Genomic DNA, 11462 nt, shown 5'->3' on the forward strand with positions numbered 1-11462 from the left:
CTAATTATTTTACATATGCCAACAGGTTCAACTAAATTCATACATTCGACTAGATGCCGTGATATCAGAATGTATTACGTATGTGTTGCAATGCGATGCATAGGAATTAATTTTGGACACATACAGGTTGAGGTGCCCAAACGAGGTCATACTGACAATATAGTTCCAGTAACTCATGATGAACGTGGGAAACATATTTAAAACAAATCGGACAACCCACGTTCAGCATTCTCTGTCTTCCGTTCTGTGTGATATGCCCAAATACAGTATCCAACCCGACAAAGCGCAACGGTGAACGAATTACCTCACCAACGTCTAGGCCCGTTCCGAAGATTAAGGTGTTTCTAAACAAAGAATTGATGCGACAATGGCCTAGATATGTCCTGTATATGATAACACAAAGCTTTAAAAGGAATCATTTCCGACAGCTTGCTTTATCATAATCAGGTGACGGTATGCGACTGCAATTCCATGCATACCTAACCGTGTCAGTGTAAAACATATAAAAGGCCCTGTGGTCTGTCCTGAGACAGAAACAAGGAGTCAACGAGAAGAAGCAAGATACAAAAGCTCAAGGAAAGCAGAGATAATTACTATTTTGTCCAACATTAAGGCATCAATCAAGAAAGAAAGAAGATGCAGCCAGTCACCGTTTCCTTTTACTGCCTTGTGCTGTTTTTAAACGCGCAGCTCTTCAGCGCTCATCCTGTGAACAGCAAGACATGGACCAATGAGGACATGGACGTCTTAAAAGTAAGTGTTCTGTGTGAGTAAATTAATACTAACTGGGCACCCCTCCGAGAAACTACATTTGTCTAGATATTATACAACACTATTGTCTGGGCGGCAGTGTAGCATGGTGGTTAAGGAGCAGGACTCGTAACCGAAAGGTTGCCGGTTCAATCCCCGCTGGGACACTGCTGCTGTACCCTTGGGCAAGGTACTTAACCCACAATTGCCTCAGTAAATATCCAGCTGTATAAATGGATAACATTGTAAAGAACTGTAACCTATGTAAGTCGCTTTGGATAAAAGCGTCTGCCAAATGAATAAATGTAAATGTAAATGTCTGTACAGACAGTAGGGCTCGTGAGAATTTGGTCGCTGCGCCTACTAATGAAAATGAAAATCCAACAACAGAGATTTGCATTCACGTTGAGAGGATGCAAGTCTACGCAAATCAAATACAGTCCAACCATGCCAATAGCGCTATTCTTTTTATTCCAGAATCTTCTCCAGCGACTGGAGGAATCCATTCCTGATCAAAGAGAGGTCGCGCCCTATCAGACAGAGAGAGCAGAGGACGTGCGCTTCGAGGATATGGCTTTGTCTGCAAGGGACAACAGCGAAGAGCCCCAGCCGAGAATAAGCCAGGCCGAAGTGAAAGAGTTTCTGTCGGCTCAGGATTTGAAAGCTGTCCGCAGCGACTCGTCTTCCAAGAAATACTCGGGATGTTTTGGTCGAAGAATGGACAGAATCGGTTCTATGAGCTCTCTGGGATGCAACACCGTCGGTCGATTTAGTAAGTCCTAAATTCACAGTCTCTGATTGCAGAGAAGGCCGCTTCGGGTAGATAGTGCTCTTTGTCATCGATTCAGGAACAGTTAGCCTTTTCACAAGTTTTCGCAACTGTTTGCTGAAAAACTTTGAAACTGATTTTGGAGAAATGAATACCCTATTTGTCCACAAATGGTGGGGAAGACACCGTGGCAAGCATTTTATAATCATTCTCGTTTTATCACCAAATTGTCTTGCTGTTATTGCACTGCAGGAGCTATGAATATGAGTTTATATTTTTGAAATCTCCGACTACGTTTAGGCACTGACGATGAACGGGGAAACATTTAAAATTTAATTCTCTCTGTCTTTTCAGATCCAAAGAAGAGATGAAGTCTTACACGGTAGACACATCGGACTGCTACATCATTACCTATCTAAAGCTTTAAACTTAATATTTATTTATACATATTTATTCCAAAATATTTATTGAACTTTATTTATATACTAAGTACCTATTTATTCGAACAATGAAACTGGTTGAGATCTTTTATTAATTGTGCTGTAATAAAAAATAACAGTTAAATAAAAGTTTTTATTTGATCAAACTTTGCCTTTTATTTCGGACTTTTCTATGTCATGTGACGGTATATTGTACCATTGGTCATATAGTACCTTTCCTCCACTGAAATTAACCCACATTTGAAAATGGAACCCCTATAATATTATGAAAATGTTCGTCATCTAAGGAGAAATCAATCAAAGTGATTTCTAGTAGTGCTGGAACACAATCAATATTATATGCTGCATAACTAGTTAATGATAATGATGTAATGATGAAATGATATCTTGGTTATCAGTTTGCTCACCCTGTGTGCATAGATTCTTTACTAATATTTACCGAAGGTATACTTCCTCCGTCTGACTTGTATTAATGTATTGCCTTTTTTTGTAAAAAGGTTAAACAACAATATAATAAATCTTAACCTATACGCCTGGGGAGTACATATATATAACCGGGGAGCGTGGAAGACGCCTGCCCGCGCATCATGACACACCGACAGTGCCTGACGTGTTTTCAGAACCTCGGAGAGCGACAGCACTCCCAGTGTTTGAAGAGAGACTTCCCGGCTGCCAAAACACATCTTTATTTATGTTGCTTGATTTCACAGTGGCCAAACTTAGTACTGTGGATAAATTATGCTCATACAGTTTTACATACCTCAGATTATGTATTTCACCAGGTTGAGGTTCATTGTCATCATATCAATGAACATTTGAGAGCGTTGGTGGAAAAATGATTTCAGATATTGATTGAGTCTTAAAAAATGGAATTAAGAACCATAATGAGCTGACATGGTTTGACCAAGTTTAACCAGACATTTTTAAATTTTCTTTTTCAATGCATAGCAGAGTGTCAGCTCCTAGCCCTGAAGGACAGCTGTGAGTTTTAACTGCCGTAAAGTTTCACAGTTTCTTCATTCTATCGTTCTTTTACTTTGTTTCACCACTGACACATGACCCAGATATGCAGAACTACAGAAATTCACATTTAAGCAGGCTGGCTTGGGCCAACTGTAAGACCTTGATGTATCCTTACATAAACTAAACCAGGTAACCAGGTAACCAGGTAAACAGAGTGCCAATAACACAGTTAAAGAGTCAAAACTTAAAAGCAAATGATTTACACGTATTCAGCGCAAAGATTAAAACAAGATAAACATGAACTGATCTGAAAGAAAAGGCAACACAGCCCAGCGGAGACCCTCTACTGGGTCACACATATACCTGTCCTTGCACCTCACTTTGGAAACTATATATACACACATCATCTTAACCTACCGATGTATATTTAGCTTACGGGTGAGACAATAGCTATGTTTGCAGCCATTGGAGAACAGCGCAGCAGTGATGTCAGTTATGCGTGTAGTAGGCTGGGTCCTGGTGCGGAGTGACACATCTGAGGTCAGCCCCCCAAGGCCGTTCCTCGGCTTTCCGGCACCAGCTCGGGCACAAGTGGGCCCGGAGAGGGCTCCCGGGTGGGGACATCGCACGCCATCCGCCAGCCTCTTAAAAGGAAATCTTCCAGCAGGCCTTATCTGGCCGAGGTGTCGGAATGCACTTCAGACAATGACAGAAACGATGAGCCATGGACACCAGACCGTCTCCGGGACGCCTATAAAAGATGGAGACGAGGCAAACGGGGCATCGCAACAGAGAAAACGTCGCAGCCAAAAGACACAGGCATGCTGAGGCCGGCTGTTCTCCTGGGTCTCTTTGCCCTGCTCTGTCCTCAGGGGGAGTTAGTGACAGCACACTTATTGAGCAGACCGTATTCAGCTGCTGACCTGGCCAGGCTGAAGGTAAGCATGACTTCTTGCCATCTTGAATAGGGTACTATAGAATGGACTGCTAACCTTATTGTTCGCTTGTTGTGGAAATATTTCTTGCAGAGAAAGCGTCAAGCAGAGGTTTGAGAAAATGCACAGTGACTGTTGTATGAGTGTTCATCTGTTTACAAATTCACACAGAATTCCGCGTTTTGCACTACAACACAACATTTGGAAATATCTATTATATTCCAGGTATTGCTGGAATTCTTGTGACAACAGCAAGAGTGAAGGAAAAGAAGGGCTACAAATCAGAATAGGGAATCTGGCTGAGAATTACAATTTTAATGTATATAAAGATGTGTTTTCCAATGTCACTTTATGGCATCATCTAAGGCAAGATACATGTTTTTTTTCATTCCATGAAAAAAATCTTTCATGCACATACAGCAATTCCTTCCTACCATCTGTGATTTCTGATTAAACAGACAATGTAGCTAGTCTTTGATTATGTAGCCGTAGTTCCTCTAACTGTGTACAGTGGCTTCAGAAACTATTCAGACTCCTTCACTTTTTGCACACTTTGTTGTGTTATAGACATCATCTAAAATGGATTAAATGTATTCTTTTGGCTGTCAGTCTACACACAATAACTCATAATGACAAAACAAAAACATTTTTGAGAACTTTGCTAATTTATTAAAAATCAAAACCTGAAATATTTCATTTACATTGAGACACTTTATTCAGTAGTTTGTAGAAGAACCTTTGGCAGCAATCACTCCCTTCTTGGGTAAGTATCTACAGCCTTTGTGCACCTGGATTTGGGCAGGTTCTCCCATTTTTCCTGGCTGCCCCTGAGTGCATACAACCTCAGACGGGGGCGAAGATTCACCTTTCAGCATGACAATGACCTGAAGCACACAGTCAAGACAATGCTGGAGTGGCTTCAGCACAAGTCTCTGAATGTCCTTGAGTGGCCCGGCCAAAGTCCAGACTTGAACCCCGTAGAACATCTGTGGAGAGACATGACAATGGCAGTGCACAGACATCCAATCTGACTGATGATGAGAGGATCTGCCAGGAAGAATGGGAGAAAGACCCAAATTCAAAGTGTGCAAAACCTGTAGAGACTTGCCCAAGAAGGCTCCAAGCTGTGAATGCTGCCAAAGGTGCTTCTACAAGGTACCGAATAAGGGGTCTGAATACTTAACGTAAATGAGATATTTCAGTTTTTGATTTTTAATAAATGAGCAAAAAATGCTTTTGCTTTGTTATTATGGGTTATTTATTGTACATTGACAACCAAAATAATACAAACAATCCATTTTATTAAGTCTATACCACAACAAAGTGTTCAAAAAAATGAAGTGATCTGAATACTTTGTGAAGCCGCTGCAATTCTCAGTAAGACCTAGTATTGCCAACATAACGCCTGCAGTAAGTGAAGGAAAGCCGTGCACCCGAAACAGAGTTCCTCATATGCCACTATTCTCCCCTGACTGTACTGAACAGCTTTAATGGAACAGAATGGAGGAGCAAAGAATGCAGAGGAGTTTGGAAGAGAACACAGTAACAGGACACCCATTTTTCACTCTCTCTGCGTTACATTACATTACTGGCATTTAGCAGACGCTCTTATCCAGAGCGACTTACATCAGCTACAGGTTTATACAATGTTATCCATTTATACAGTTGGATATTTACTGAGGCAATTGTGGGTTAAGTGCCTTGCCCAGGGGTGCAGCAGCGGTGCCCCCGTGGGGAATTGAACTGTCAACCTTTCGGTTACGAGACCTGCTCCTTAACAGCTGTGCTACACTGCCGCCCCGCAGAGCTTGCTGGAGCAGTTTGAGGAGACGCTAGCTGGGGAGGAGGCTGCAGTCAGACCTGAAGATTACGAGGATGTGAGGCCAGAGACGGAGGAGAGCCAGGCCAGCCCAGAGTGGGAGAGAGACAGAGGAGAACAAGGGCCCGTATCGGGTGCCAAGAACCCGGACGAGGGCTCCCCAGCTCGGAGGAGCCGTCTGAAGGACCTGCTCATGTCCACTCGTAGCCAGTTCACCTCGGCCTGCTTTGGCGCAAGAATGGACCGGATCGGAACCTATAGCGGCCTGGGCTGCAATTCCAAAAAAGGATAGGATATCTGTGAGGGCGTGGCACTGTAAAATGGCTGTAACACTGAGCTATTTATCTTTTATCGTGTTGATTTATGTCAGAGAAGCAGTTCTTAGGTGTTAGCTAGGTGTTGTTTTTACAAAATATCCACAGGAGTGCTACATGCACAAAGGAGCTCTGTCACATTAAACACATTTTTGAGTATGTGCGAGGTTTCATAAAATGTATTTAAATATGGTGTTTGGAATAATATAAGAAGTTTGTACTCTCTTTCAATGATCATTGTATGTGTGTGTTCTCTTTCTGTTCAGGTTAGGCTCACTGAAAAGACACTTTTGTCCTTTCTACATTTTTAATCAATAAAACATTACGGCTTAAAAACACCTTTCCTAATTAACTTCAGTACTGTAGGCTTTGAATTGAAAAGGTCACGATAAAGTTTTTTTAAAATAAATAAATAAGCCCAAATTCAAATGCTACAAACTGAATAAAGCATTTATGAAGACCATTTCCCTTTAATGACCAGTTTGAATCTGATCCTCCCAAATGTGAGCATCATCTGTATTTGCAGCGCCAAACTTTCCAATATTGTACTGCCCATAGTGGAGAGGAAGCAGCTGCAGGGCCCTATTAAGATAAATTGTCACCACCTGCCCACCGTGTTATTAGAAAGGTCCTGATACATTAGCCATTGAAGCCCCTTATGTAATCGCGCACAGCCCTCTGGACAAGGGATATTGCGCTGGCTGTTAACACGACTTTTCTCATTATACTCACAGCACAGAAATACCCTCATTAGATAAAACACCTTTTTAGGGTGGTTGAACTAGATTGTACAAAAAAGGGGATTCATATTCTCAGCCCAGTGTCATGTAAAGAAGCACCTGTCCTTGAGTCTTCCCTCCTTGACGTCAGCCCCTCTAATTACTCTCCTATTTGCTGTCCACATTAATAACCAAGCCCTTGCCTGATGTCAGAGGCAGGGGACAGAGAGCACATCCTCCCCCCATCCCTCCTAATTAGAGCGGAGGGACCGGGGATCGGTCAGACTGTCAACCCCCCCCAGCCTATTCAGATCAGCTCGGCACGGTGGCAGGATTTGTGCCAGTCCTTTTGTCAGTGCGCCAGGAGGTGGCAAAACCAGATAGGGCACGTCTGCCATTGGCATACAGCGGGAGGATGACACAGAGATGTTCCTGTGGCCCGCCACTTTCCAGCCCGCGCTGTCTCTCACCGGCTGACAGGTGACCAGCGACGGCGGCGCTGTCTGCGGCGACGCTTTGAAGGAACCAAGCGGACCCCCTCCTAATTATCTCTGCTCTCCAAAGCCTCGCTGCCAAGCAGAGGAGGAAAAGCGCGGAGAGGATCCCTGGCGAAGGCGACGCTTCATTGCCAACAAGGCTGTGGTCTTATGATCATCTGGAAGAGGCTGGAGCCTCTCCGCGACCATGGAGAAGACAAACGACCCAAACGAGGCGAGGGGAAAGCGAGGATCGGAGCTCACTGCTGCGTTTCCTGACAGGATCAACAATAATTGAATCTGAAACTCATCATGGCTCAATCACAAATCACATTTGAAAATAATGGCGACTTTTCACAAAGGCTGGGGTATAGCTGTTGCAAAAAAAAAAAAAAATTTAAAAATCGCACAAAAGCACAACAGGAAAAAGAAAAAAAAAAGAAGTTCATTCACATGACGTATCCTGAGAGTTAAAGGAGAACATTGAGACCTGTCCCTGTCAGTATGTGAGGATGGGAGAACAGCTTGTCAGTTCTTCTTTTCAAATGATTTTGAGAAGTGTAAAGACATGAAAATTTACCAATTTAAAAAAATACATTTTTGTCGGTTATACCAATTTTAAAAATGCACAGATTTTGGTGACTTCACATGAAGAGGAATCACATCTAAGAATTTTTACAACTGGTACTGAAGGTGCAGCGTGCTGAGTAAAATAACTACAATGTTCTTACTTTCAAAGGTAACACTATGAAAAACAGACAGATAATTAACACAGCAACTACATGATACAGCAGCAATAATCTCTTTACCTACATTAACGTATTCATTTATAACACTTCATAAATGAAATGACCACAGACACACACACACATACGCCCTTATACACCCACACAAACGTGATAGATGAACACATGCTTCTTTTTCAAGACTAATAAAGCAATATCTAAATAAAATAACTGCAAAGTGATTAGCCTGTCAAGTATAGCATTCCTTAAAATGAATTTTTAAAAAATCACTGGGTGCTTATACAACATCCACACTCTAGTGATGGGATTATATGGATAAATAATGCTAGGGGCCATTGATTTAAACCAATCAGTGTCTCACTATGGAGCACAACGCATTTTGATTGGTTCACACAATCTGTCTGTGACTGACAGCATGTTCAAACTGTTGCTCTGTAGACCAAGCCCCTACATGAATACATATAACTATTCAGGAAATCATAACAGTGCACCTTCAACATGTCAGATAAAACATTCAGTGTGAACCACACAGTTGAATATCTGCTTAATATATACGATATCTGTGGCTGTCTCATCACAACCACAGAGCCAGATGCTCCTCGTGTTGCTATGCAACTTCCGTGCATCTTGTGTGTAGGCGCTATGACCAAAGTACAACAGGACTCCAAATACTGTAAAGGAATGTATGGCTTTATTTCAATGCAGTTTCAGAAGTAATAAAACCAGTTCTGCCCATTACTCCAGGACTGTTCAATTGAAGCCCACTACATTTGAAAATTATATTGAATATTCATACAAGAGACTTGGAGTTATTATTCCAATGAGTATTTTCAAATGGTATTTTCAAATTGAGAATGCATTGTATAATCGGTAATGCACATAATAAAATCTCATTAAATCTGAACCTCAATCCTCTGACACTGTAGGAGCTGTAGGTCCCAGGTGTTATTAATCACTGTGGTAAAAAAGAAACACATTGAAATATAGAAACATTCTACATCCCTTGGAAGCGGAGCGTAAAAGCGTTTCACATGGCTTATCGTGTTTTAAACGTGGCATAAAGGGGGGGGGGGGGGGTAGTGGTTTCATTCAGTGGACCGAGCCCACACAGAGAAAACCGGACACACATTGTCGGTGTTACTGTTATTTATGTGCTCATAGACTATGCTTTGGTTCTACAGCACACAGCTTACAATTGAACACAAAGTGAAGCGGAAAAAAAAAACCCAACAGAGTTCATACACAAGTTCACTGTGTAACTGTTTCGTGTTGATTCTCATGATTAATTTGGATTATTTTTTTTTTTTCTTAATTGCAATTTTTTTTCCATGATTACTTCCTTCATTGTTTCTCCCCTTGGCACCCCTCCCCAAATTTGATTAAAAACCCATACGAGACTAGATTAAAAATCCCAATGAGGTTATGAGAAAAACACAGGAAAACACACATTTCTATGTTTCGTTGTGACAGCCGTTTCCCCCGCGGGTGGGGTGAGCATCCAGAACAGCGCAGTACTACAGAACACTGTATCGGCGACAGGAGTCTGAGGCGCGAGAGAAAACCACCGAAATAAAAACAAAAGAGATGTGAAATTAAAATAGCGATTCATCACCAGAAATAAGAATGCCGCTGACACGATCATGGTGAGGTGCCTTGGGGAGGGACAGTGTGATAAGGGTGACACTACATCGCATGTCATGCTCAGGGTGACACTGTGTGAGCGCGGGGTCACGATTGGCCGGTTTGGTCTCTCCAGCGATTAACCCCGGGTTGCCTGGCAGCAGCTGACCGGTGGCGTGGAGGGCCCCCCATGGGGGTCAGGACAGCTGAATCCTGAATGCAGCTGCACGACTTGTCTACAATCTCCCTAGACGTAGTCAAGTTACTCCCCTCCTCACCTCACTTCACTGGCTTCCCGTTATTGCTTGCATCAAGTTCAAAACTTTGGTGCCCCCTCATACTTAGGACCCCTCTTCAAACCCTATGTTCCCTTAAAACCACTGCACTCCGCATCTACAGGGCAACTGACTGTCCTGACCCAACGGGGTCGCTCTTTTCAGACACAATCCCTGTCTGTATTGGTCCCTCAGTGGTAGAATGAACTCCCCACGGAGGTCAGGACAGCGGAATCACTGGTCATCTTCCAACACAGACTGAAGAGCCACCTCTTCAGACTGCATCTCGGTTCCACTTGTAACCCAACACCCTAACACCTGCTACTTCTAGCATTTAATGTTTAATTTACGTGCAGTATTGCGATGTATTTTGATTCTGTGTTCTACGGACTGTTGTATCGTAGTATACTTGGCTTCTGTCAGAATGCACAAGTTAACTTGTGGTAGGGCTTGAATAGTGTTATGCTCACACTCCCTGGTCTGGGACTGTTGCTAGCTTGGTCTGACACTGTAGCTCTTTTAAAGTGAATGGATACATTTATGCTCTATTGTGATGGAAGTTGCTCTGGGAAAGAGCGTCTGCTAAAAATACATATAATGGATCGCAGACGGTTCGAAAAAGCCCTCAGGACGACTGGCCGAATCGAGGGCTGGCTGAGATTATTACAAGCTGCTGTGCACCAACACCTTCGATTGCTCAGAGGTGTGGTGATTCACTGCAATGTGCCTACCAGCTCAGATTAGATGCCAGGGCTTGTCAGTCTAATTTGGGGATAAGACAGGTGTTCACAGGTGCACTGGCGCAAGGAAAAAAGGAAAAAAAAAGAGGCCAAGAGGCACGAAGCCCGATTTTTCCACTGAGGCAAAACGACCTGCTTAATTACTGCTGTGTTACCAGCTTTCCCACCGTTAGTCCCCCTGTGGAAAAATAAGGACTGGCCTGTCTCTGAATGTTCTGTGTCCATTAGTTACATCAGAATACATTACACGTTTACACTGTGCCATCAGACAGCCGCGGGGCATTTCGCTGGAGCGGGTCAAACCTGAGGAGAGCTGCAGTCATGAGCCTCGCTGCCAGTCATTCCTGGCAATTCACTGGGGTTTTTTTTCCTTAAATCAAAACTTTTATTTATTTATTTTGTTTTTACAAATAACAGAAAATCTTTATTTGATGAACTACGGTGCCATGGTCTTGTCCTCAGTGTATATGTGTGCGCGTGTGTGTGTGCGCGTGTGTGTGCGCGTGTGTGTGCGCTCACGACCACAGACGAGATGAACACAACTCCCCCTCCATCACAGTGCAACTTCTTTCACGGCAGGAAGCCACAGCAGTGACAGGTCAGTCATGCTGTCATTTGGCAAACCGTTCCTGTGGTGCTCTGATACTGAAGATAAAAGCATACACACGCTCAGCTAAAGCCACATTCTGCACGGCCTGCTGCCTCACATACGTGCAGAAATATAAGAACGCTTAACAAACATTAAATAGGCAAACGTCCCCATTAAAAAAAAGCCTAAGATAATCTCTAAAGTGGCTAAAGCCACATACATTAACCATAACCCATGATATAGGCTAACTTTTGATTTGATCATTAACCACATCACCCGCTTCCACTGATCAGGAATATCCCAGTTC

The 11462-nt window shown here is 42.9% G+C and overlaps 2 protein-coding genes across 2 annotated transcripts; both read left to right on the top strand.

Annotated features, from left to right (window-relative positions):
* The first annotated feature begins 636 nt into the window (after positions 1 to 636).
* LOC118780269 (brain natriuretic peptide-like) lies at positions 637 to 1890 on the top strand. Its single transcript, XM_036532679.1, has 3 exons — positions 637 to 753; positions 1228 to 1522; positions 1874 to 1890. Exons 1-3 carry the CDS (start codon positions 637 to 639, stop codon positions 1888 to 1890), a joined length of 429 nt encoding a protein of 142 aa, XP_036388572.1.
* A 1853-nt stretch (positions 1891 to 3743) lies between these two features.
* Positions 3744 to 6101, top strand: LOC118781375 (natriuretic peptides A-like). The gene is made up of 2 exons (XM_036534378.1): positions 3744 to 3860; positions 5663 to 6101. Exons 1-2 carry the CDS (start codon positions 3744 to 3746, stop codon positions 5966 to 5968), a joined length of 423 nt encoding a protein of 140 aa, XP_036390271.1. The 3' UTR covers positions 5969 to 6101.
* The last annotated feature ends 5361 nt before the right edge of the window (positions 6102 to 11462 follow it).

This window comes from Megalops cyprinoides, chromosome 7 (genome assembly GCF_013368585.1).
Source record: "Megalops cyprinoides isolate fMegCyp1 chromosome 7, fMegCyp1.pri, whole genome shotgun sequence".
NCBI classification, from domain to species: domain Eukaryota; kingdom Metazoa; phylum Chordata; class Actinopteri; order Elopiformes; family Megalopidae; genus Megalops; species Megalops cyprinoides.

Excerpts from the sequence above, each read along its gene's own strand:
- LOC118781375 (XM_036534378.1), top strand. The coding sequence starts at position 3,744 with ATGCTGAGGCCGGCTGTTCTCCTGGGTCTCTTTGCCCTGCTCTGTCCT. Across the intron at positions 3,861-5,662 it reads CTGACCTGGCCAGGCTGAAG|AGCTTGCTGGAGCAGTTTGA; the intron begins GTAAGCATGACT and ends GCCGCCCCGCAG.
- LOC118780269 (XM_036532679.1), top strand. The coding sequence starts at position 637 with ATGCAGCCAGTCACCGTTTCCTTTTACTGCCTTGTGCTGTTTTTAAAC. Across the intron at positions 754-1,227 it reads AGGACATGGACGTCTTAAAA|AATCTTCTCCAGCGACTGGA; the intron begins GTAAGTGTTCTG and ends TTTTTATTCCAG.